Consider the following 26,984-nt stretch of genomic DNA (forward strand, 5'->3'; position numbering starts at 1 on the left):
GAACGAGAAAAAAAAAAAAAGAACAGAGCGGCAGCGCAGCTACTGTTTGTCTGCAAGAGAACTTCAGCGAGGGACGAATTAATCTATCGCCTCTTGAATAAACTTGGGAAAACAGCTCAATAATTGGGGTTGTGTGGATATTTATTTATACAGCGGGTATGTTGGTCACCCATTTCGAAGTTGCGACGAGTCACTCGCTGTAGATGAGCGATTTAGCCAGTGTAGTACAACCGCTAGCCATGGGGTCTTTGACGCGCAAAGCGCAGTAGTGTTACACGACCACACGCCGGTACGATGCTCATTCAGATCTAAACGGGCAGGGGTGGGAATTCAACCCGGGATCCCTGAGTTCTGCAGCGCGAGCTTTCGCTCCACGTGCTCCGAGCTCGTGTGCGCTAGTCTACTCAGCCACCGATCCCCCTCTGTCATTGCACTTTTTTTTACGTTGCTAGTAAAATCTAAGCCTACAAAATTTTATTGTTGGATATAAATTTATTAAAAAAATAACAAGAACAAAAAAACTACAAGAAAATTTTCGTACCGTTTTGATAGGACACTAATAATGCAAGCTGCATTTCTTTGTTTATTTAAATTTTTATACTTCGTTCAGCTTAAAGGAGCCATTAAACGATTTTTGACTTGCGCTACATACTACTTAGAGTCTCTCCTTAACGTTAATACTCGAACAGACTTGCCATAGATTTTTTTCTACTCAATGGAATTCGTTAAAAATAATCGAAAAATATGAGCATCTTTCATCCTCTCAACTGGCAGCCAGAATAAGCTGCCACGTGGCCTGGTTCCTATCCTGTGCTACCAACAATAACTATAGCCACGCGCCGGGGGTTAGCCACAGCCTCCTCTATACTTACAAAGCCTGGCAGTTCGATGACGGATCCATAGAGTTTGGATACATGGTTTTGCGCAAAAAAGACGGACACAAGAGAGAGAAACAAACACGAGTGCAACTTACAACTGTATTGAGGAAACCTTTAGAAAACATACAGATATATCGTCAACTTCAATGCGTCCACGCATGCGTCGTGTCACTATCACACGCTCGTCACAAAAACTTATCAAGGAAGCGTTTTTCAGCATTATACAAACCTATCGAGGTATCGCTCACACATAGGTCGCCTTTCTTTTCGATAAAGAAGGCTTCCAACAGCTCACGTGCTTTTTGTCCCTTACTTCCACCCAAAATTGCAGTGTCAGAAAAACGTGGCTCACACTTACAGTTTCTACAGTGTCCAGGCAAATGTGCCCCGTCATTAGTCTTTAAATTTGGAGCATGCTCACTAAGACGGTCGTTGGCACACCTTCCTTGTCCTTGTCCTTGGGGCACACTCAAAGCAACACTGATGGCGAATTCCACTGGGCGTTTTGGAGCGCGCCGGGATCGGTCGACCAGATCCGGACTGGAGCACACGATCCGAACGGGGTCGCGCCGCCTTCGGATCCCCCGTGGAACATGACCACTGCTCCGAGATCGGCGGATGCCTTCCCGTCATTCAACGGCCCGGGAATCCCCTTTCCGCGGCCGCCGCGACCGATTCGAAGACGTTTTCACAATCGCGGCGTTAACACATGTTCGACGCACGAGCGGCAGGGACGGCTCAGGCGCTTCTAGCAAAGATTGCCAGAATGCCCGTAGCGCGGCAAATACCTTCTCTTCTCCTTCCTGTAAAACGAACCGGCTGTCGAGCCAAGGGGTAAGCAAGCGGCCATTACGAATTCTTCTGATGTCAAGACAATCTAGGAGCCCAGCCCGCGACGTGCTTCTTCTTCTTCTGAGGCGAGATGGGCGAGATCAGGCGAGATGCCCCACGAGAAAGTAAGTCACGTGTGTGCGCCGAGGGCTGGCCCGGCTGGCGTCCGGTTGAATCCCCCGAAATCGTCGGAGCGACTTTTCTCGGATCCAGATCTAGATCTGGAGCGGGAGCTAATCCAAAACGACCAGTGAAACACGTCGGTCTCGATCCCGATCGCCAAGTGAAATAGGCTCGCTCCAGAAACGTCGATCCCGGCGCGCTCCAAAACGACCTGTGGAATTCGCCATGTGGAATGTGAGGCCTGAAGCGGTACCATACGTGCACAAACTCTCGCATAACCTCAAGAAGGTTGCGAACAGACTTGGGGTGCCAATTGTGTTTACAGCTCCGACAAAACTCGGCCAACTCTGCCCCCGCATTACTGGAGAAAGCAGACAGAAGCGAGAATTCAGCACAAAGCATGCCAGGCCGTTTGTTGGCTGCAAAACAGAAGTCGTCTATGAAATCCTGCTCACGTGTGGGAAGACATACGTGGGGCAAACGGGAAGGTGTGCCAACGACCGTCTCAGGGAGCATGCTCAAAATTTAAAGACTAATGACGGGGCACATTTGCCTGCGCACTGTGGAACTGTAAGTGTGAGCCACGTTTTTCTGACACTGCAATTTTGGGTGGAAGTAAGGGACAAAAAGCACGTGAGCTGTTGAAAGCCTTCTTTATCGAAAAGAAAGGCGACCTATGTGTGAGCGATACCTCGATAAGTTTGTATAATGCTGTAAAACGCTTCCTTGATAAGTTTTTGTGACGAGCGTGTGATAGTGCCACGACGCATGCGTGGACGCATTGAAATTGACGATATATCTGTATGTTTTCTAAAGGTTTCCTCCATACAGTTGTAAGTATCGCTGGCGTTTGTTTCTCTCTCTTGTGTCCGTCTTTTTTGCGCAAGACCATGTATCCAAACGTTCACCAACTCGTCCAACAACAAACTGTTTTACGATCCATAGAGTGCCCGGTCGCAGATTTGGAGCGCGAGGATCTGGTAGCACAGAGCATCAAAGAGCGACTTCTCGGGATATGGTTCTGGGGGAACCTAGAATTCTTGTATACGCCCCCTGCGGGAGCCAGAGTTGCGCGTTTGTTCTCCACGTGCCGCCGCGCCGCTATTCGCCGAGATCCGATCACGTGGGGAGCCGGATCAAGTGCCGTGCCGGAAAATAGACGTTGCACGCGCCCCGGCGTACGTTCCCCTGCTTTTGAGCGTGCCGCGCGCCTCGAACGCGCGGCGCCGCTATTCGCCCAATTCAGTCACGTGATGAGCGGGATCAACATGCCGTGCAGGAAAGATGGCGCTACGGAGACGAACGCGCAACTCTGGCTCCCGTAGGGAGGAACCTGGCCGTCAGCGCACAGCTTGTGCAGCGGCGAGGACCCGAAACACACTTGTTCTCTCGGGAGAAGTGTGTTTCGGCGTCTCGCCACAGCGGGGCGCCAGTCACGTGGCTCTCCTCTCATGCGTTGTCTGCCACTCCACCTTTTCCATTTCGGTGGCCGCTTTTTGTGGCCATCTGCCAGGCTTTGTCAGTATATTGGAGGCTATGGGTTAGCAAAGTAAAAAACGTGTGCTGAGCACCAGACATTGTTGGACTTCGGCTATTCTCATCACCGCAGTGGTTGGACAGCCACCCTTTGAATGTCCGCCGAGGCATAGAGTGTTACGAGCCGAAATCGAGTGCTCACGTAGTTCTCGTGTCCAATTCATGAGTCGCGCTCGACTGTCGTCAGGCGGGTGGTTTCGATACTACAACTACGTCATCAAGCTTTGCGAAAGCGAGATTGCAAGTTGCAATTTCACCGCGACAAATAAGCTTCTGAATAAGTGGCGGTCTGTGCAAGAATACTTGGGCCAGACTAGGACCGGCAGGCCTCTGCAAAGTCATGAACATTTTAACCGATATTGTTTCATGACCCCTTTAAGTCCAGACGAAGCCAACAGTGCGAGCAAATCGGACTAAACAAGCAGCGTCAAAAAAGCGATTCAATGGGCCTTTTCTGTTTATGATTGGTTCAGGAAGGATAGAACACGTACGGAAACATGACGAACACCTTGATGGTGCGCTTTTTGACACTGTTTGAATATTCTCATCAGCTTGTAGCGTCGACTGTGTCTGGACTTAAAGCTGCCCTGAGGAGGTTTCTGAGATCGCCTAAATATGGCGATAACTCACTCTGCGAGCCTAAGCATCCTAGAAATTTCTAAATCAAAACAATGCGTGGCTGATTTTAAAAAAAAAAAAAAAAACATTCAAAGATTGAACACACCGAGGGATCATTTCCGGCGATGGGAGGAGCATTTTTCCGGCAGCCAGGACGACATGCGCCAGCGCGCGCGCCGTTGGTGCCTGGCAGATCGCCACGAGACGCGGCCGCCGAAAGTGAAATGGTAGGGCGGCAGACAACCGATGAGAGGAGAGCCACGTGACGGGCGTTCCGCTGCGGCGAGACGCCGAAACGACACTTCTCGCAAGCGGTGGAATGTCCGCTCGTGCTCCTCGCGTTCCTCGCGCTACCACTTCTTTTCTCGTCGGGCTTGAAAACCATGTTTCGGGTCCTGGCCGCTGCAAATGCTGTGCGCTGACGACCAGATCCTGGAGAAATGCTCTGTGCTACCTGATCTTCGCGCTCCACATCTGCGACCGGGCACTCTTCAGCTCCGTCGTCGAACTGCCAGGCTCTGTGTGTATAGAGGAGGCTATGCCTTTGCGTATTAGAAATACGCTTGCCGAAAAGCTGTTTATTATTGCAAAAACGGCAAATTAAGGTGATGTCAAAACCAACATTCAAATTTTTTTTGTGTTTTCCCGTGAGGAACGTCACACCTTGTAGAGTTTGCTGATCAAGCAGACAACCTAAAGATATATTTGTTTTAAATAACAAAGTAGCGCATTTGTGCGCTACTTTATTACTGGGGAAACTCACTGCTGGAGTGAGTTTCCCCAGTAATCATTTCGCACCACCAAACCTTTCGCAACCTACCGGTAACAAGCTGTGCTGCCAAAATTTGACATAAATGAAAACATCTGTTATCGCGTTTCAAGTGTTGTCAGTAAAAGCACTCAGATGACAAAAAAAAAAAAAAAAAAAACGGTGAGAACATGGTTTAAAAGAAGCATTAACTTATGGATAGAAATATATATTTTACCTGTAATTTTGGTTATTAGTTCAGATGTGTCCATTCATGAGCTGAACAAATTGTGAGGCAAATTAGCGACTATCGAAATTTCGCACGCGGTGCCTGCACAAAGGTCGCATCGGAGTGTCTCTACAAGGGAATATTGAGATAGAAATATCGCCAGCACTTGGGAAATTAGGGGGGGAGGGGGGGGGGGCAGCAAAAGAGGTTGTAATATGCCGCAAGGCGTCCGCATTTCTAGTGTAACAAAGTCGACATGGTCACGAAATGGGTCGTCAATATTTTGACGAATAAAGGGCATTGACATTGCCACGGCAATATTTTGACGAATAAGAGGTAATGACATTGCAAATGGCAGCACTCTTATTTGCCTTAGATTGCGGCCTTCAGCGTTGTTTCGTTACAACGTTGTTGACGTAAAGTTGCGTCAAGACACAGCGTTACGTCACGACAACGCCACGACGAGGACGACGACGTCGACGTCGTCTTGCTGTCCGTCTGCGGACCTGCCACGGGCCTCACCTCGGCGGACCAGAAAAACAGCGACTATAGAACGAAGTCCGACAAACGTGATCTGGCAGCTCCGCGGACCTACTTCATGACGTTTGCCCGCGTGATACACAAGATCCTTTAAGGTCCGCAGACAGGTTCCTGTGGTCCACGGACACGTCCCCGCGGTCCGCAAACACGATTCTGCGATCCGCGGACACGTTTTCGCGGTCTGCGGATACGTTCCCGCAGTCCACCGAAGAACAGGTTTCTGTGGCGGACAGGTTCCTGTGGTCCGCGGACATGTTTCTGAAGTTTTTACCAGATACGTGGCGAATATAGAACTCCAGAAAAGGTGGTGTCATGGATTTCGTGCGAACTTCTCTGTCGTCAAGTGTGTAGTGTAAGTACACCAAGCAAAAGACGACACACGCATGAAAAGTCTGAGAATTTCTGGTGCCTGTGTCGTCCTTTGCTTGCCTGCAGCCTCGGGTTTCTCTCATGTCTACAGATAATACCCTACGTGCAAGTTCCTCTGCTCCGTGCTTTTGTCTCCCCCCGACGTAAGCCAATGGCGGCGCGCTTGGCTGCTTCGTAAGCGCGCTCTTCCTGCGTGTTCTCTACGTTGTCCTTTGATTTGCGTGCCCATCATCGTGTTCCGATGCACCGTAGACGAATAATAGTGAGTTTTAGTATTGAGTATACGAGTGTATGCAACCCCTGTGCGTTTGAGTTAGCGTTGCATGTTCAACAGTGCGCGTGCGCGGAGCCCAAAATGTGGCCTTGGATTGGCGCATGGCGACTTCAAGCATGCGCAGCGTGGAGAACGCATCGCTAACGCAAACGCACAGTGCTTGCGTTTTCTCGTGTACACAATACTAAAACTCACTGTTATCTTCTCTCCCAATGATACGACACCAAGTTTAGATAAAATTCCTCTCAAATTGGGTGACTCCGGTTTTACGTTGTCAATATTCAGATTCTCTTACACTTATATGTACAGGGTGTCCGCCCGAAAACACTTTCCACCTTTTCGCTTTAGTCAAGAAGGAAGAGCAGCGGAGCTGTAGCTTCTGTTCTCGGCGGCGGCTTTCCAGGCGAGCGATGTGCTCTTCTTTCGCAAGGGAATCTGAAGCGCTCGACGCAGTGGAACTTTAAGCGATAGCGGCCTCGCCGCGGCTGCGGAACCATTCGCGCTGCTGCGCACATCGCCGCTCCTTCTGTTCCCGCTCTTCTTCCTCTGAAGAAATGTTTCCGCCATCTATACACCTTTTCCGCGCAGTCGTCGCCATCTTGCGTGTTGCAGCGACAGCCGCGCCGTCTGGCGTACGGTTGTTGTGCGCCCATTTTGGTATGCGGAGAGCAGCGTGGTTCCTAGCTCCCGCGTTGTCCCCATTGACCTCGTGCATCGTATCTTCATTGTTTTCCCTTTAGTGAGTTCTTAATTTGTCTCTTAATGAAAGTGTGAATTATTCTTGTGTTCTGGCGTGTTTATTCTACTTCATGGCGCCCGTTGTTGCGCCAACAGCGCCGAGAGGTTCGTCGCCAGCGTCGCCGGTAATCGAAATCGGAGGTATGTTCACTTTTCCTGAGCACGTTTACCAGTGTTTACTCTTCGCGTGTTGTTGTTTGTGAAGAATGACAGACTTCTGCGAATGACTAACGGAGGGTTTCTATGCGCGAGCGAGGGCGAGACCCTGGGCATAGAAGTATCATCGTTTAATCGTAGAAATACAATGGGAGTTGGCGACGCGGGCCGAACGGTTTTTGTTATGGTGCACCGTCGAGGTACGATCGCTAGTTACCGGGACATCTCCACTTCGTATGACGCCCAGATGCGTCGGAACTATTCAGGAGATGGGGGTGAAAGGGGCGGGGGGGGGGGGGGGGGGGGGCGGGGAGAACGACGACGATTTTGCGCCCTCTTTTCGTATTGTTTCCATTAACGTACTTTAACGGGCGTCGCTACCGAGCAACACACAATATTATAGTGCCCATCCTCGTAGGAATGAACGGAATGAAAAACAAAACTTGAGTAGCCAATAACAATCATTACACCCAGGGTCTTACATTTGCACCACAAGCTGCCAAATTCGTTCTACATTTGACTTGTCGAGGCCTATTACTGCACTTGTGGATGTCCGTTTCTATTCTGCCTATTTGGTTTTTTCATGTGCTGATATTGCATCGCTTCCCCGCTGATATCAGCGGGGAAGCAATGCAAAGTGTATACGTTACAGCCGCATTCGCTTTGCGACTTCTTGTGTTCGGTGCACAATTTGTCGCGCGCTATCTTCCGTTTTCGGAAATTGCTGCTGCAGCCAACGACTGCGCAGTGGTAGCCCGATGACCAAATATGCGCGGACATGATACATCGACGTATTAACCCACCTTATTACAACTCACTTCGCTGTCAAGGGCGTCAAAACCCATTTAACGCGCACCACTTCAGCATCTTGTCAGCCGGCTAGGCCTGCTCCCGCATACCGGAAGTGTTAGAACCGGAAGAACTATTCCCGCTGTGCGCCGAGTCGCCGAGTCGAGGCTACGCACGTTACGCGCTGGGTCGAGGTTAGACGGAAAAGGTGTATAGGCGACGGCAGCAACCAGTTGCCTGGTTGCCGAAGCTGAAAAGGCTGCCGCGATCAATGAGCGACTGCGGCAAGCAGACAGCCGGCAAGCACAACACTCTGGACAGCTACCGCCATCTATGAGCGACGGCGGCAACTGTTGTGTCGGCATTTGTTTGGTACCGGACACGATCCTGGAAACAAGCCCTTAAGAGCTCCGCTATAAAATTTACAAGATTTTTTCCACTGTAGAAACTATACTACGCGTCGAATAATGTTCATTCTCCAACCGACTGTAGCTCAGCGGTCCGAACCAGGTGCCAAAATGTAAAAACTAAACGTTGCTTTTTTTTTTTTTATTCATAAGTGATTTTCTGAAATTTACAATGTCAAAAAGGTGGCTTACAGAGCTCTGTAATACACGAAGCTGAATGGCACCAGTTACCGAAAATGGGCGAAAACGGGCTTCAATTTTCCATTCAAATTTTAAGAAAATCAGAATTATTTTTTAAATGAGATAACTGTCCGACATGAAACTGTGACATCTGGTTTCGGACTACTGGCGCCATGTTTGGACAAAAATCTAGCATTTGGTGATGCATAGTTCATTTTCTTTCTTTTTTTTTTTCTTTTTTTAAACACCAACATAACACTACTTTTTTTTTTTTTGGGGGGGGGGGGGGGGGAAGGAGGGGTGGGGAGAGAGAGGGACATGCAGGATACAAACTTCTCGCAAACATTAAGCTTTTTTTTAGGTTTGTAGTTGGGCTATAATGGAACATAAATATACACATAAAAAATTCTACATATTTACGGGTTTCACTTTCATAACGAAGGTGAACAATTAAATACATTTTATGACACGTAAAGTTGCGCTCTATATTAATACTGTACGCCCTCTGTTTTATACACTGAGCTTTAAAATCTGTGGTGCTTAATCTTTCCTGAGTTGTATACGCTACAGCATGGCGTTAGTGGCTGTGGTAATTTATTATGCTTTGTCTTTTTTTAATCTCTATTCTGGATACTCCTAAAAAAGCACTCCAGCGAATAATATTAAACGGTTTACCCATCGCCTAAACGTAGTCTCGATGTTATTGGTTTCGAAACGAAGCCTTTCTCAATGAAGCTTGACACGTCTTTCACTCAGGGATGTCGTCCATTCATGGATGCCATATAAATTGTTCTTATATAATATTTTGTGTCTGCTAACACTAACTTTTAAAGCATAGGGTGATACATGTTTTATTTTGTATGAAAAGCAAGTATTTTTATTCGGCTCTAATTAAGTGAAGCAAAAAGAAAAAAAAAATGTTAAGTTTTGATTTTTCAAAGTTTGCTGGCGTGAACGGCGAATATGTCGTACAAATACTGTGGATCCCCAGCTGGCTTTTCTGTCCAGAACGTGCGATGAACATTCGCCACGTCGGTCTTGTATTTCGTCTTTTCTCCCTCGGGCAGCAATGGTAGGACGGGATCTAGTGAAAGCTCGAATTCTGAAAGAAAATAACAAAAAAGAAAAATGGTATTCCCCACTTAGCGCAGGAGTGGGATGGGCTACAAATTAAGCTAAAATCTATCTGGGGCAACATTCTCAAACGCGAACTGCACCATTAATGTACACTCATTTGGCGGTAAAAAAAATATTCCGCGACTGAGTGTTTTCTTAGTGTTTTTAGATATTTTCATAAAAACTCTCCCGGTGCTGCAGCATGAGGATTTGTTTAATGCCGAAATATTCAAATAGCGAGTGCTACACATCTTTAGCTCGAAATGCATGGCACCTAAATGCCATTAATACTTCGTGCCGTGTTTATAAGTGACTCTTAATGCGAGGTACTGAAAAGTAAAAAGATGTATTTGATAAAGATAAGCCAAAGCAGAATGAGAGTTTTTGTTAATTTTTATCTTTTCAGCAGAAAAATACTCTGTGTGTTTGGAGTAGAAAAAGGAGAATCCGGTAGATTTAGGTCTTAAGTATCCATTTGGAACACATGCCGGAAAAGACAGCTAAGATAACAACACGGGTCGTTTATGAGTCGTGGCAATGGTCGCACAACAAAAGCAAACAGGTCAGTCGACAATACAGTCATGGCGGTATATGTCTATAGTACAGCATTTATTTATAGGGAACAGTATCGATCATATTCAAATAAAAGTTAGAAACACCGCCTTCTGCCCCGACAACCGATGCCTCCGTCATGCCATCGAGGAATTTACGACAGCGGCCCAGGATCATGCAGACTATCTCGCCACACACAACTGGTCCAGACGTGCGACGACATGAACGGCCGACTTCACACTCCCCGAACTTGGCAAATCATGTGCACTCTAGTCGGGCAAACCAAGCATCGTAACACGTTGAAAAAGCTTTAGATAGCGCAGAATGCATCGTCCAACGCGGTGTCAAAGCAGATTTGGGACACCTTCTGTCCTCTGTCCGTTGGCGGCCAGAGGACAGAAGGTCTGGCAAAGAACCGGACGGCGGCAAAAACTGCATTTTCCCTGCAAAAACTCAGCACCTCTCCGCAAACTCAAAAGGAACAAGGCACCGGGCCATGACCGCGTTAGCTACGGGATGCCCCGCAACCTGCCGGACGTGACGCTGAAAGAATTGCTCGCCTTAATCAATGAAGCGTGGGAACACCCAGAATTGAAGGAAGCGCACATTATCACCATCCCCAAGCCAGGCAAACTTTCCACCACGGTCACCAACCTCCGCCCCATATTCATGGAGTCCTGCCGTTGTAAGCTGATGGAGAAGATGGCCCTCCAACGGCTCGAGTGGCCCCTAGAGCACCATAGACACTTCGCCCCAATTGTCGTAGGCTTCCGCCAGCATGTGAGCACACAAGACGTTGCCCGCCGCATTCGCACGGCTTCTACGACTGCAAAAGCAGGGCTCAACTACGTACGGTCGTCAAAGTGGACATCCACAAGGCCTTCGACAACGTAGATCTTGCCGCCCTCTTCCAGTATCTGGACGAGACCCCAGCCGGGATGCCGCCTCTTCAACTACGTCAAGAATTTCCTCACGAACTGAACGCTCTGCATCATCGACCCAGACGGCAACCCGCCACAGCCATATCTGCTGCGGTAAGGGACTCCCCAGTGCTTCATATTGTCACCCACGCTCTTCGATCTTATCCTGAAATGTCTTCCAGTTTAGCCATACGCCATCCCAGCCCTTCATCACGCCATCTGTGCGGATGATATCACCCTTTGGTGCTGCGCAGGCTCCTATAGAGAGCAGCAGGGAACTCTGCAGAAAAGTCTCGACGTAGTTCACGCCCACGCCCAGACCATCGCCCTCACCTGCTTGCCTAACAAGACGGAATACGTTGTAGTTTCAAACGAACGGCTCAAAACCGCCCAGGCCTATCGACGAACCTCATCAAGCTTCCCCCCCCCCCCCCCCCCCCCCCAGACCAACGGCTCCCCCATTCTTCGGAACGCCCATATTAAAGTATTAAGGTACGGGGCTTCGTCTTTCAGCAGGACGGCCGCAGTACGGTGTGAACTCCTAAGATCAACAAACAGATCGAGCAAGTGTATAAGATAATACGGCATGTCACTCGGCAACGCCAAGGTTTCTAGGAACATTAACTGTGGAAGGTAATAAAGGCCACGGTCTTCTAGCGCGTTATGTACGCACTCCTCTACAAGAGCCTCACGGCCACGTAACTCCGGCGCCTAAAAGCGGCTCTTCGCAAGTGCACCCGCACCGCCCTCGGAGTCCCTTCCTACACCTCCAATTTTAAAGTAGAAGAGACGGCGCTTTTCAACTCTCTTGATGAGCGGATAAAAAAGCATCATCGCGCCCAACTTTACAGACTCAAAACCTTCGGACATGGCAGAGCCATTCTTCGTCTGCTAGGGCACTATACAGACCATACGCTCCCCGTTCCCCCGACTCTACCTCCTTGGGACGGCATTCCTCGTCTCGTCGTTCACCCCATACCCCGCAACTTGGATCGCACTACACTCGCACAACGCAGGCAAGACAGAGCGGACCGTCTCCATGAACCGACGCATAACACCTACAACACTGACGCTCGAGTCACCGACGACAAGGCCGTGACGGCGACGATCGGCACCACCACCACGAGTTTTCGCTCCGGGATTCTTTCAGTAGTGGAGGCGTAGGCACCATTATCGAACCAATCATCCTCCGCCAACACGACACGGCAACCATCACTGTGCGGAGGGATAGTCACGGAGCTCTCCACAGCTTCGAGGCGCAAGCACTGACTACGTACACCCGCACTACCCACCAAGACTACATGCGGACCCATCCGCAACTTACATCTCATCTAGAATGGATCCGCGGCTACCAAGGCATTCAGGGAAACCAGCAAGCACACGCCCTGGCCGGCGACAGCGAACTTCCGTGTCCCCCGACAACCTAGCCGAAACCATACTACCCCCGCGAGGTCCGCTCCCAACATCACAAGGAACGAACTGCACACATAGCCAGCTTCAGGTCCCAGCGCTGCAAGCTCCCCACCCCTTCGTGGTCCCACTCCTGACAGAATGCCTTCATTATCCGGCAAGCACAAACCCTCTGTGTATTCGTACAGAGCACTGTATGCACTTTCTCCAGCGCCGACGTGGTAGATCGGCGTGTAATAACTGCGGAGGCCACCTTTCCAAAGAACACGCATACTGGTCCTGTCCCAGGGCCACCACCTCCTTCACCCGTCTCGTTCCCCCCTTTCTTCCCTCTTCAGTCCCCTATTCCTGGGCGAGCTGGGCCGCCCCACCCCCCTCCCCCTCAAAGGATCTCCAACACACGCTGTGGCCACTTCTCCTCGCCCATATAAAAAAACAAAACAAAAAAAAAACACTTTATTTTTGGATGCTAAACTTACTGACTCTACAAGGACGGGGACAGCGCATCCCATTTTGCGGTGGCGACTAAAAACGACTCGAACTTGAGTCGCGCAATAAAGTTTATACTCTCTCTCTGTCTTTGTCTAGACTAGGCTGCAGTCTTGAACGTTAGCATTTCAAGTCCAAGATATACCAATCCACGATCCTTCATGCTCCGCTCTGCCCATGTATGGGCGTCGAAATGAGCAACCACGCCATAGGATGTGTGGAAAACTTACCTATGTTTTTTTCCAGCCCCAGGCCGCTTTGGTCTTCGGTCACCACTTGGCAGATTCGTGGCTTCAGCTTAGCATTCTTAAGAACGCCCAACAAGTACGAGTTCAGGTTCGACATGTCTTTGATATCCGCGCTTGGGGGAATGAAGCGCTCAATGACCTAGAAGGAAGTAATAAATGATTATGTTTCACTAGTCTCGTCTGGTACGCAGCGTTGCACTGGTGCTCTAAACTGGATACTCGGCGGAAAGGTCGGCGGTGAGAAACCTCACTGCCTTTCTCGCTGCGTTTCGAGCTCAGAGCAGTCGCACTTTCCAGTTTTCGTGGTGGGCGTTTATTTGTACGGTGTTACGCTACGAGATGAGTATTACACGTGAAACTTGACTGTCATTCCAAGTCGCTTGGAGGGAATTACAAAACGGATTGCTATCAGAAGAAAGCAATCAATGAAACGGATAATGACTTAAAACGAAAGAAACACATAAGAGGACGAAACAGACGACACAGCTTTCTGATATTCTATAGTTTTGATAGAAAATATTTTTCGGGAGTCGGCGCGCTTGGGTTCCTCGTATGGACAACCGCGATCAGGTAGATGTCTACACGTCACTGAAACTAAAACTAACCAAATATCGTTCTTCGTTACTTTTTCAGAAAGTAAGTAAGTACCTAAATTACGCTCAGTGCGCAGGCGAGCTAGTGGAATTTTACCATAATAATGTCTGTTACTGTCACTTTCTTTTCAACTGTGAGAGCAATTCCTCCTTCTGCCCAGATCTTGGTTTAAAGTCATCATGGTAACTAAGTACATTATTCGTTACCACGATTTAGAAGGAACGCGTTAGTTCGGCTCAAAAGTAACGGAGTACGTTCTCGTTACTCCGTATGTGTCGTTTCTCTGAAACAGCAGCAACCTTACAGTATTTGGCACCATAGACGCACAAAACTCTAAAAAAGGTTTGCGCGTCTATTTCACGCACAAAACTCGGAGAGCCAATCACCGCAACTTACGAAGGCAGCTGAGCGAATGACAATGCCGAAACATATGTTTAGACCAATAAACGCAATCTGAGTTGTGACATCAAGTAATGCGAAACGTCACGCTTGCATTGCTTAATGTCACAACTCAGACTGCGTTTTTTGGTCTAAACGTATGTTTCGGCATTGTCATTCGCTCAGCTGCCTCCGTAAGTTGCGGTGATTGGCTCTCCGAGTGTTGTGCGGGAAAGTAGACGCACGGGCTTTTTTTTAGAGTGTAATTTATCGCTTTTTAACGCATACAATCAGGGGCCAGTGTAGCTATACTGAATAACTGGTTTTGTTCGAGCCGCTTCTCAAAGACATCTAACTATACTTCCATACGTCGTGCACATCTTTTGTTTTGTGTCTATCTAGGTTTTCTTTTCTCCCTGAATACAACAGGAACAAACCTTCGTCGTCACCTACTCACAACATCTTCACCCTATAATATCACGCGGCGCCCCGGACACCGGCCTTTCTGCGGTGTTCCGGCTATCCTCGTGCAAATACATATACAAACGTACAATTTACGCAAATAACTAGGTTGTGTACCTTAGTTGTAAACGTTTCCCTCCAAAAGCAACTAAATACCGTTACGCGTTACTCCAACGTGTTACTCTCGAAAAGTAACCAAGCCGCTCCTTCCTTGCCGTAGACGTAAGCAGATACAAATAATGCGTTACGTATGAGTCTGCTCTCACATAATGAAGCACTCCTCACCGACCTGGAAAACCACTTCTACGCCGTTTCACTCAAAGGGAAACTGTGCCACATTGCGGATCAATATTGTTTGTTTAAGGGGTATTCACACGAGGGAGAAAATCCGGGGATTTCTCCCCGGCACGCGTGCATCACGATTCACGAGACGAAAATGCGAGGCTTTTGCACGTCGCAAAGCCTGACGTTTTTTTCGCAGGGTGTGCGTGCTGGGGAGAAATCCCGGGCTCGGTTTTCAGTGGCATAAACACCAAACCGCCGAGGGCCCTGACAATGCACTTGTGGTACTGCTTGATTGGCTCTGTCGGGTCGTAGCGTCGGCTGCGGTTGTACTAAAACGGAGTATAGCACCAAATATTATCGGCCGAAGGCCGATGATTGCAGCGCAGAAGCCATCCTAAAGGCTCGTTCACACGGTTGTTTTCGAGTGCCAGTGCAGCCACTTGAGCCTCGCTAATACTGCTTGCTTCGACCTGTTGCTACGGCGACCCTTACGACGAGCCAATGGGGAGGCGCTGAGAAGTACGACGCAAAGCATTGTTGCAATGCTTTGCGTCGTACTTTTCAGGGCCTCCTAACCGTGTGTACGCGCATTAATAGACTCCTTCTGCACGCTGCCAGCTTTGTCTTGCTGATCTGTGGAACGTGTCTTGGGGATGCTGTGGAAGCTCCGTTCCGCAAAATATCAGACGCCACGTATATGTCCACAGTCCTGTGGCTCGGACTTTTCGGCCCACTTAAAGGGGTACGGAAACAAAATTTTAGCGCTCATTTTCTAGCTTTAATATGTTGCATGTTGCGGCTTAACCTCAAAAATACCAGTCTTGCATTGAAAGGCAGAAGCAAACTAATTTTAAAGCTAATTAAATGATATTTCAATGTGAAACTGGTGGATGCATGTGGAGCCTATTAGGGAGGTAATCTAGCAACGTTGGGGAACTTGCCAAGTAGTCACGACGTAGCAAGTTGCATCGGAGCAGCGCCGCTCTTTGGAATTCAACATCTCCCTTGATGGCTTTCCTGCTCATTGCACCAAACAGTCCAAGAAGACGGAAAGGAGGGACTCCCCTCTTTTTCGTACCCTCGTTTGCGTACCCTGGCACAGCCACTCTCCCCCTAGAAAATTAGCCCGTCGCTCAAAACTCGGACAAAAGTTGCTTTCCCGACCCCGTTCGGGAGCATCCCGCTAAGGCCGATAGTCGCATTACGGCCGAGAGGGGCGGAAGGGCCGGGAGTGGCTCGGAGGCCGAGTAGGGCGTAAGGGCCGGGTGACAGTGTTGTGGAAGCTACGTACTCCTTGGGCCAACCACACGCTTGTCACCAACGCCAGAGCTCATAACCACGCCAGCTTTGCCACGTCACGAATGCGGGGAATCTTCTCTTTCTGTTTTTATTCGCGCCGGATATCCCATGACGCATCGCGCACTCCGTTCGCTTCTCTTCGAGCGCTTGCTCGAGTGCACCGTTTGGAACGAAAAATATAGCCAGTCGTTCAAAATACAGACGTGCAATTATTATTTACGGTTATATACGTCATGCTTGACTCATTTCCGAACGAAATTTGAATATTTCAAGTTTTGTTTTCGTACCCCTTTAAACGCGCCAAAAAGGTGCACGCTAATCAATTAACTGTCCGAAAAAAAAAAGATCTTACGTAATATTGCGGGTGTGTTTTGCTTTTTTTTGTGACATGACTGACCTCAGTGTACGAGATATTTTTGTAAGCGCGTGAAAGTATTCAGTAACCTTCGAGCAATGGCTATTCATCGTGATTTCAGGTTTAGGAATTACGTCTGCTGTGTGGGGTATCTCTTGGCGGTTGAAGTTTGAACTTATATTTAACTCCTTCCTACCTTCTGTTCACTAACATTGAAAGCGAAACCTGCCATAGCAGCGCAATAGGAAATGTTTTTTCCAGAAACGCCACCGGGACTCCTAATAATGCCTATGGCAGTGAGTGCTCAATCCAGCTTTTTAATTGTAGAGGTACTTGCCAGTTATAAAAGTGCGTGCATTTGGTAATTTGTAAAAATCACTCAAAATTTAAATACAACTCCTTACAAAATGTGTGCACGCGCCAGCTAAATGAAATATCTACCTCGAAGCCAATGGTAGAGAAAAGTTATGTTTGAAAAGTTTACAAACGCAATTAACTTAGCTTGTTTTTACGAGATGTTACACCATAACACAACCGACAGCGTGTATTTCCATCAATTATAAACATTTTGTTTTGTCAAACGTACTGAAACCTTAAGTTGAATTTACTAAAAGGGTGAGGTAAAGTGACAGCCTAGTTTCTTATGAGAGGCTTTGCTGTCACAGTTACGTCCGTGTCCTCGACTTACATACATATGACTCGTCTCTTAACCCAAAAAGTTATAACACAAGCACTGGATTTGCGGATAAACTCACTCCTTTGTAAGGCTTCCATCGATCTATCTCCGCAATTCTCCTCCACACCCTGAAGAGTGGGAGGCGGACAGGGAATACGAGCAGGCACTCCCCTTGGTCGGTCATCAAGCCGGCCACATTTCGGAGCGCGGTGGTGAGATCCGCAGTCCACTGCAGGGCGCAGAAAGAGTAGACGCGCTCAAACTTGCCGTACTTCTCGATGAGTCCCGTGATGTCGCTTTCTATGTCGTGAACCTCGTACGCGATTTGCGGATGCGCGAAGTTCTCCTCGGCATACTCCACCATGGCTCGGGAGATGTCTGTGGCCACAAGCCTACGGCAGGGCTGGCAGCGCGGCAGCAGTTCTTGGAGTGTAAAGTCGCCTGTCCCGCAGCCTACGTCGATGAACTGCTGGCTGCCACTCGGTTTGATAGCGAACGACATCTGCGGCGAGTCGAGTATCTTAATGCCCATTGCTCGCTGAATTTTGTTAGATTCGATGTAGACTTCCGGGACCATCTTCACCTGAACCGGCTCTGTCTCGACGGCGTCGTTGACTGGACAAGCGTTGGCCATGTTGTTGCGCAAGTGTCACCAGCTGTCGAAAAGAAAAGACTATCCTTACTACTAGAGTTTTTGAGATGAAAGATCGATGTAACTCTAATTTTAGGTAAAATCGCGAACAAACACTGCTAAGGTTTTAAACCATTCATCTATTGATATCACAGACGTGACTGGCAAGAAACAATAAAATATAATAGATACGCAAACACTATGAGTATGTTCCTCAGATGCCGGGTTAATATTTCGTTTGATAGATCACAGGGGTTCTAGGTGACGCCATTTCCAGCGTTCGTGGGTTCAGCGTTCAGCTTTCCAAAATGACGAACATGAGCGTGCTATACCATAGAGGTCACACGCTTGGCTGTGGATTTCTAAACACTGAAATGGTATATCACACGCAAGATGAGAACGACATATAAGTATTTCTGTTCTCCAGCCTCCAACGCGAGCGTCCTATTAAAAAAAAAAAAAAAAAAAAAAAAAAACAGACTTCGACGTCTTGTGCAGTGTTGTGTTCCTGGAATGCGTTCCTTTCAGGAGGAAGGAAGCAACCCCGCCGTTCCATTTTCCATCAGCGGAACTGGGACGGGAACTCGTTACATTTTTACTGGAACAGGAAAAGGAACGGCGTTTCTTTTTTTCGTCCAGTGGGGTAATCTTTATTTTATTTCTAAGAAGGAAATTAAAGAAAAAAATATAAAAACAATATCTTTACGAACAGCAGGATCTCGTAATTTTTTTGGTTACTTGTCTTAGGGTTTATTTGATGCGGCCCTCGCTTGGTAACAGTCCCGTGCATGAGAACTAGTAGACATTGATACTTCTTTCAGTGCCCGAGGCTACTGTACCAAAAGCAAAACTTTTAGCTGAAGGAAAGGCACAAAAAGAGGAACGTTTCAAACTGAGCTACTTTGCTTCCACGAATCCTCATACAACCAAAAAACTAAGGCCCATGGGTTTCCCCAGGAATTGAAATTAGGGGGGGGGGGGGGGGGGGGGGGGTCAACATTTTTAAGGGGGGGGGGGGCATTTAGGGAGTTGTTGCAAATTAAAGGGACACTGAAGTCATTCGTGAAAAAGGTCGTTTTTTTATATTATATTGTTTAAAAGGTGTTATTCCCGCATATACCAAGTCCTATATTACAAAACCGTCTATTCATCTCAGGGCAAGAAACAACATGTGGACTCTTTTTCCCGCGGACTACATTGTGTGGACCAATCAAAGCCGTACAATACCCGCAGATTCCGAATGATTTTTATATAACTCGTTTCGAACAGAGTCTGATAGGTACAGATTCGAATAAAACTTTTCTTTTTCTCCGTGGACGAAGCCTTCGCTTGCCACTCGCCGACAAGCGCCCTTCGTGGACCACTTCACTCGGAAGAAAATTCTTCCCAAAAAAGGCGTTTCGCGATCTTTGATTACGCTTTTAACGAGGAAATAAGCTACACATGATTGTGATTTCGGGTTTATTGGGATGCTTAGAGTGTCTAGATTGAGTTGTCACCACAAAAGGACGATATCAGAAACGAATTCAGTGCCCCTTTCAGTGCATGTTTAAAAAAAACAAAAAAAAAAACAAGGGGGGGGGGTGAACTCCCCTCCCTCCCCCCCCCCCCCCCCCCCCCCGGTGTGTAGGGAAATCATTGCTAAGGCCGACTACAGCCATCACTGAGCTTCCACAAAGACCTATATAGTTGCAACAAAAGACCATGTTACCAGAAAACGAACGCACCCTTTTATACCGACCATAGGCCACTTAAAAGATAACCAAAATTAACCTTTATTCCTCCTCCCGTTGTCCCCCACCTTCAAGCTGAACAACGAATCCATTCTTCACGAAGAAAGACTTGTACTTTTCAAGACTGACCTTCCAAAAGCCTTACCCTCTTCTTCACATGCTCGTCTTGCGGACAGTAACATTGAGAAGCAATTGTTGTTAAGTTCGAACAAGGGACCTTGTTAGATTGAAACGTGTGAGGTAGTTGTAAAACTCTCGTGCAATGTACGGTAACAGTACATTTAAAAGTTCGTCTGAATCGCCCACCACACACATGAATATGGTTAAAAGCTGAGATTTTTAGAGACGAATATATCGACAAATGAAACACTGCTTCTGCTTGTTTTCTTCTCCTGGTACCCTTTCATCACTTCACTCAAATTCGTATGTTGCTCTTTGATGGGATATATAAAAGAAAACAAAAAAAGCTAACTTTTCTCGATCTAACTAAATATGATAATCAGCAAAATACAAATGGAGCGTATATGTAACGATACGTTCCCTTTTTTTAACTTTAACTGGAACGGGTTTCTTTTTCACATATGTAACTTGTAAGGGGAATGCGTTCCAAAATCGGAAGGAACGAGGAACGAGCTTTCATTCCTTTTTTTTTTTGCGGAACGTGTAAAACACTGCTTGTGAGTCAGAGGGTGCACACGCAGCCAAAGCACGGTGAAGGGCAACGAGCGTATGTTACAAGGCGGACAGATAAAGGAGATGCTCTGCCGTCCCCATCTAGTTATATTTCGTTTCAGCTTAGGTCCAGACGCAGCCGACTCTACACGGTAATGCTACCAATCAGGCAGGGTCCAACGCGCAAGTCAATAGGTCCGTTCTGTGTATGATTGGTTCTGCGATAAGAGACTATGAGCAGAAACATGACGAACGTCGTGGTGATGCGCTTTCGACACTGTCTGGTTGGTCCCATCAGCTCGTGGCTTCGGCTGCGTTTGGACATGGGCTGAAACGATGTGTGGTGATTATATTGGGAAATATAAATTTACGAATTATTTTTAAACGGGGATTAATATAAAAAGACTATAATCGAAGTCGTCTATACCTCCAGTTATAATACAAAATCGTTGCAGCACGTTGTGCCAGTCTCGTTTTTTAGTCAGTTGCAAATTTCCAGGAGGACCAAGCGACGAGAGCGAACACACAAGTTTGCGATGCTCACAAAACGATTTCAGAAAGAAAAATAAAATAGCTTGATAAAGATTAGAGTACGGAAACACTACGCACAATGTAAGCGATAACAGCAGCTGGAAAAGTGAAAAGTTGGGATTCATTACTTTTACATCACACATTACGATTTTGGATAAATAGTACGAGTATAGTTACTGGTTATATTTAAATAAATGTTCTCAATTAATGCATTTCTTCTAGATCGGTGTTGTAAAGTTTGAGTTAAAGTGAAATTTGTTTATGTCAGTTTTAACGGAGGTAAAATAAAGAGATGAAACAAAAGCTAGAAAAGCTAGCCAGAAATACATTAAATACTGTGGGTATGATTTGCGGCGTCAATTTTTCTAAAGGGAGATTTATCTGAGTTCCAAGCTGGACCGATTTTTCAAGAGCCACGAAACATTTAGTTGCGGATTTCGTTTTTTTTAATGGTTGGAAGTTTATCTGTACTAGTTTGGGCACAAATTGTTACGTGCATTGAACAAAAAGTGTGCTAAAGAAAGTTCTATGACAATCTAGGCAGCACGCCAGAGGGACGCCCTACTCTGTCCAAGTCGGGCAATTATAGGGGCCTAATTTAGGCCTGATAAGGTTTTGTTCTAATGCTTTACTTTGTGCCAAAGTACTTTTTTTTATTTTGTAAATGGTTTTTCTCCGTTTCACCATGGCATTGCGAAAGTGCCAGACATGCGCCAAAGATGCAACGTGTCAATCGAAACCCAACCAGTGAAGTTCCATTCTGGCTCTTGTTTGACGAATTAGGAAAAAAATACCGAGACTTGCCAAAAATTATGCAGTTTGGCTATACTTAGACTTTCTGTTGCTTAAAGAGGCGTAAACTGCCAAACCAAAATCAAAATTCGGTGCAAAAAACTGTGCTACTTGGGAACCAGTGCCAAGCATATATAACTGAATGTGTTACAACTGCGCGGCTCTAAAGCTATTTTGGGAGTCAGCTTACCAACTGTTGATCGGTAGCAGCTTAGTACGGCGCAGTGAATTATGCCGAAGTGGTACATTTTCCACTGCGTAGTTGTTTGAAAGTGAGCAGGTGTTAACAACAAGGCGTAATTCAGCTTCACATCCTGTCGCGTTTCATACAAAACACGTTTGCGAAATGGGTCATGTAGACGTGCGCCCGAAGTGTGTCAAGCACGCAGAAGGCTCCGATAAGGATGTGGATTCGACATTTACAACGCTTCGGTTGGGCTGAGAGCTGACGGCCATCCTTTGCACGGAGGGTCAGATACCTTGGACAAAAATATCGGTTTAAAACTATTGATTTTGAATTTTGGTCTCGACATTTGTCTTATAATAAAAAGTAGTAGCACCATAGAAAAACCAATATCCAACTTAAGTGTACATAAAAAAAAAAGATTGTAAATGAGACATAATTTAACAAAAAAGTGTGATAACGTCCATAGCCCTACTGGAAAATAAAACGTTTGAAATTCGAATGGCCTGCAAACTGATCGACCCGTTAAGATCATATAATATTAGAAAGTTTTAGCGAGTCGTTTCTGGAGCAGACGGTTACGAAATCGTGAATGGTGAAGCTGTTCCGTTTCCGTGAACCCGTACGTCAGATTTAACGTGTTTTAATGAACCGTGATACGGGCACAACCTTGTAAACGATGGTAATGATTGCTAGAGAGCCTAGATTGACGATAGGGTCTATTTCAAACCATGGGAATGCCATGGCGAGCGCTTGTAATTCAATGGTTGCCGCCGCTGCGGAGATATGTCGCAACTGAACATGCGCTGCGTTGTCGCGTGATCAGGAGGAAAGCAGCCGAAGGACGGATATGTTTGAAGACGATGAACACTTTCGGCACCTTCTCGCAGCTCGTCCAGGGTGCCCTCAAAATTATTTACATTTTTTTTATTCGCCCAAAAATAAATTACGCGTTGCTGAACGCTCATTCTCCGCCAAAAGGTAGCACTAGAGGTCCGAACCAGATGCCAAAGTTTCAGCCCGAACCGATGTCCTATTCAGAAGTTATAAGCGATTTATTGAAAATTGCTTTGGGAAAGCGCTGCCCATTTTTGGCCGTTTTCGGTTTCTGGCGCCATAGAGCTTCATGTATTCGAGAGCTCGGACGGCCGAAATTTTCCCATTGAAATTTTCAGAATATCACTTATAACTTTTAAATAAGATATTGGTTCGGCCTGAAACGTTGGCATCTTGTTGGCAGCTCGACTGCTACTTTTGGACGGAGAATGAGCGTTCCGCGATGTGTAATTTATTTTTGCGGCAAAAAAAATAAATAAAATACTAATTTTTTTTTTGCACTTTGTATTTAAATTTGGCCATAAACCACGTGACCCTATCGAGCAGTTCGAAGCTGTCTGCAATACAAGTTCTCAAGTGATTGTGTTTGACCCTCGCTGCCAGGGGGCCCGTGCTGGCCCCCGGAAATTTGAAAAAATGCTAGTCGATTTCAGTTCAATGCAGCTCAAACCTAGGGGAGGAACAAAACTAAGAGGAATCTGTGGGACCGAGCCGACGTCATCAGCCGCGCCAAACGGCCAGTCAAATTCCTCTGTCCCAAAAGAGCGAAATGCAGCCGCGATCTGAAGCATCCAAGCTTTGAAGCCGCGCTATAAGCCAAGCAAAACGTCAGCTAAGTTCACCTCTCCGAAAGGAGCGAAGTAAAGCCAAATCCCTGATGGATTATGTGCCCATTGGCTGGCACGCGTCATCAAGAAATGAGGCTCCCATAGGCTCTCGTGCGGCGTGGTTTCAAAAGCCGCCACCAGAGAAGCCCTCTCGATGGTGGCGCAGCGCACGCGACGGCCCGGAGGGGTGCGGCGTTGCGAGCCTGGCCCCTTGGCCTGGCCACAGTGCCCGCTCGGGCAAACTCGGAGGGGGTTGTACAGCCGAGCTCAGCGCGGCTCAAGAGAGCGCGCCCAGGACCGTCGGCCGCTATCGGCCGCTCGGCAGTACTGAAACGTGGCCGCCCAGGCCACTACGCCGCAGACGAACTAAGGGAGCGGACGTTCATGTTTTCGCATTCACAACTCATAAGAAGTGCTTAGGTGTACTCGGAATTTTCTGAACAAGAAAACAGGGATGCCATAAAGTTCCCTTCTCTAGACGACCTGGTGTTTGTAAGCTCGTTGTACCCGATAATGGAACCCGATAATGGAAGGCTCGGGATACATCCATCCATCCAAGCTCAGAGACGTTCTCGAGCAGCAACGCGGAATTTCTATAAAATGTTTCCACCTAAATGCACAATCAGCAAAAAACAAGTCTGACGATCTTGAGTTATTTTTTGCGCAGTTGGGCTTCGCCTTCGACGCGATAATGCTTACTGAAACCTGGTACACCGACGATGCTGATGTCATTAGGCTACGAGGGTACACGAGTCATTTTCTAAACCGACCGGAGCATCGGGGAGGAGGAGTGTGTCTCCTCTCAAAAGATAGCCTTGACTGTTGAACTGGTCCCTCTCTTCTCCTTCATAAACCCCAACCTAGAGGTGTTAACCTTGCGCTCTAACAATACTATTTTCACTGTTATTTACTGACCGCCTAGTGGCCATTATGCGTCATTCTTTGACTTCATGGAAACTCTCCTCTCTTTTACAAGTGACAACAAGTACCACCTGATCTGTGGGGGATATTTTAATATCGACATGTCGGTTAACAGTGACCTAAACAGAAAGTTTGATATTGTTATTAAAGCAAGCGTTTTTTTTTACGTAATAACTAAGCCCACGAGAATCACTGAAACAACGGAATCGACTATCGATTTGTTCATGACCAATTTTGTACCTGAAAAAGTAAACGCCGGAATCATAATCTCCAAAATAAGCGACCATCTTCCAGTCTATATCTTCGTAAGGGAGAGAACATATAAAAAAAGGGATATGTGCTCAAGCATATTATATCAGGATATTTCAGCGCAACGTTTAGACGCGTTTAGGCAAGAATTATCAACCACAAATTAGGATTTTTTATTGGGCTTGAATGATGCCAATGCAGCGTATGACGTTTTTCTAGATAACTTCAAGCGACTGTACAAGTCTCATTTTCCTTACAAAACGTCAAAAAACAACAAAAAAAAAATTCGAAAGCCTTGGATTATTCCAGAGCTGCTAAAGCAAGTTAACATAAAAAGTTCACTGTACCACAAGTTTATAAAAAGTAGAGACCCTAACGACCTTATTGCCTTCAAGTCTTCTCGTAATAAGCTAACCAACCGATCACGTCACGCCAAAGCAAAATATTTTCATAGATCTTTTAGCTCGGCAACAGGAAGAACAGACATTACTTGGAAAAAAAATCAACGGTCTACTGAACCGGATATCGTCCGGAAATATTGTTGACCCACTTCGTGTGGGAGACCAACTACTGTCGGGTGCCGTACTTGCGAGTGCTTTCAATAATTTCTTTGTGAATATTTCGCGACCAAATACTTACGCTGCACGATTTCGAACGTACTCCGAGCGTCTCAACAAATCAATATTTCTGAGCCCTGTGGACGAAAACGAAGTGATGTCCGTGTATTCTCAACTGAATAATTCCAGTACGTGTGATTGTGATGACATTCAAATCCGCCCAGTTAAGTATGTTATTGAACTAATTTCCCCGTGCTTGTCGTATGTTTTCAACCTGTGTCTTGAAACCGGCGTCTTTCTAAGCCGCATGAAAACAGCAAAGGTGTCAGTAATACATAAGAAGGGCGACAAAAATGAGTTGGGTAATTACAGACCAATATCAATGCTGCCCGTTTCCTCAAAAGGTCTAGAGAAGGTTCTTTATAAACGCCTCAGCGTTTTCTCTGACAAGCATAATGTTTTGACGCCCAGCCAACACGGATTTCGGAAACACCGTAGCACTGAATCGGCGCTGCTTGCACAAAAGGAATTTATTCTAAAAAAATTTTGAGGCAAGAAAGATGGTCCTTGGAATATTCGTTGACTTTACAAAAGCTTTCGACCTGTTAAACCACGACATCTTACTGTATAAGCTTGAATCATTAGGTATTCGTGGACACGCGCTAGCGTTATTTCAGTCATACCTAAACAGCCGATGTCAATATGTTACTGCAGGCGGATCCCACTCAGATGTCAGACCAATCCTTTCTGGGGTGCCGCAAGGAAGTATCCTCGGCCCAGTTCTTTTCAGTGCCTTTATTAATGACATAGTTCAAATCAGTGAAGTCGCCGAATTCATAATTTACGCCGACGACACAAGCATTTGTTTTACGGGTGAAAGATATGATGATATTATACACGTTGCTAACGATACTTTGGCTATGCTTGAAAAGTGGGTAATGATAAATTCCATGGTAATTAATAGTTCTAAAACAAAGGCGATACCTTTCAGGCCAAAAAGCAAAAACTCATCAATCACAGCACCATTATTATACAACTCTACTAATATTGAATTCGTAACATCGTTTAAAACTCTGGGAGTAACATTCTCTGAACACCTGACGTGGGAGCACCATACAGAATCAGTTTGTACAAAGCTGGCACGAGCTGTTGGGGTCGTTCAGCGTCACAGATTTATACTTCCCACCAAGGTAAAACTGTTACTGTACAATTCTTTGTTTTATTCACAAATCAGCTATGGGTACCTTGTTTGGGGGACGACAGGTCTGACCAACTTAGAAAGAATACACCGACTATAAAAGAAAATGATGCGCGCTATTTGCAACTCCTCTTATCAGTCTCATTCTTCACCTATCTTTCAAAAGCTTTCCGTGATAAAAATTTTCAATTTATACGATTACAGGCTAAGTCTAAGCTATATATGCGACATAAAAAGAGGCACTTCAAACTTGACCTCACTCGCGTCCCTGACTAAAAACACAAAAACCTATGAAACGCGCTGCAGAGACTACTGGAAGGTTGAAAAATGCAGAACCAACTATGGAACCCAGATGATGAAATATCTACTCCGAAAGTTACTTAAAAGTCATATTCAACAAGAGACTGACCTACACTACATTTCCGCGAGAAAGCTGCGCTTAACTTATGTATAATTTTGCTCCGTCCCTTGTCCTTTTTTTAATATTACTTCCATTCGCCTTTTTCCGTGACTGGCGATTTATGTCTGAAGAGTGATTGTTTTCATGTTAAATCCGTCTGTGCTTATTTTTACGTTGCATTTACTCCGCATTGCATTTAGATATTTTTCGCGTTTATTGTGCTAGCCTTTTATATCTGAGGTTTAGTGTTTC

The 26,984-nt window shown here is 46.5% G+C and overlaps 1 protein-coding gene across 1 annotated transcript; it reads right to left on the reverse strand.

The window, feature by feature from the left end:
• Positions 1-9,351: 9,351 nt before the first annotated feature.
• Positions 9,352-17,834, reverse strand: LOC8053002 (juvenile hormone acid O-methyltransferase). The gene is made up of 3 exons (XM_029985524.4): positions 17,280-17,834; positions 13,134-13,290; positions 9,352-9,518 (listed from the first exon to the last, which is right to left on the reverse strand). Exons 1-3 carry the CDS (start codon positions 17,832-17,834, stop codon positions 9,352-9,354), a joined length of 879 nt encoding a protein of 292 aa, XP_029841384.2.
• Positions 17,835-26,984: the final 9,150 nt, after the last annotated feature.

This window comes from Ixodes scapularis, unplaced genomic scaffold (genome assembly GCF_016920785.2).
Source record: "Ixodes scapularis isolate PalLabHiFi unplaced genomic scaffold, ASM1692078v2 PGA_scaffold2__306_contigs__length_199485367, whole genome shotgun sequence".
NCBI classification, from domain to species: domain Eukaryota; kingdom Metazoa; phylum Arthropoda; class Arachnida; order Ixodida; family Ixodidae; genus Ixodes; species Ixodes scapularis.

Bases quoted from the DNA above. Each gene is read 5' to 3' on its own strand.
- LOC8053002 (XM_029985524.4), bottom strand. From the start codon at position 17,834: ATGGCCAACGCTTGTCCAGTCAACGACGCCGTCGAGACAGAGCCGGTT. The intron at 13,291-17,279 runs GTGAGTTTATCC...ACTTCCTTCTAG, and splicing joins GATGGAAGCCTTACAAAGGA to GTCATTGAGCGCTTCATTCC. The intron at 9,519-13,133 runs GTAAGTTTTCCA...ATTTTCTTTCAG, and splicing joins GGGGCTGGAAAAAAACATAG to AATTCGAGCTTTCACTAGAT.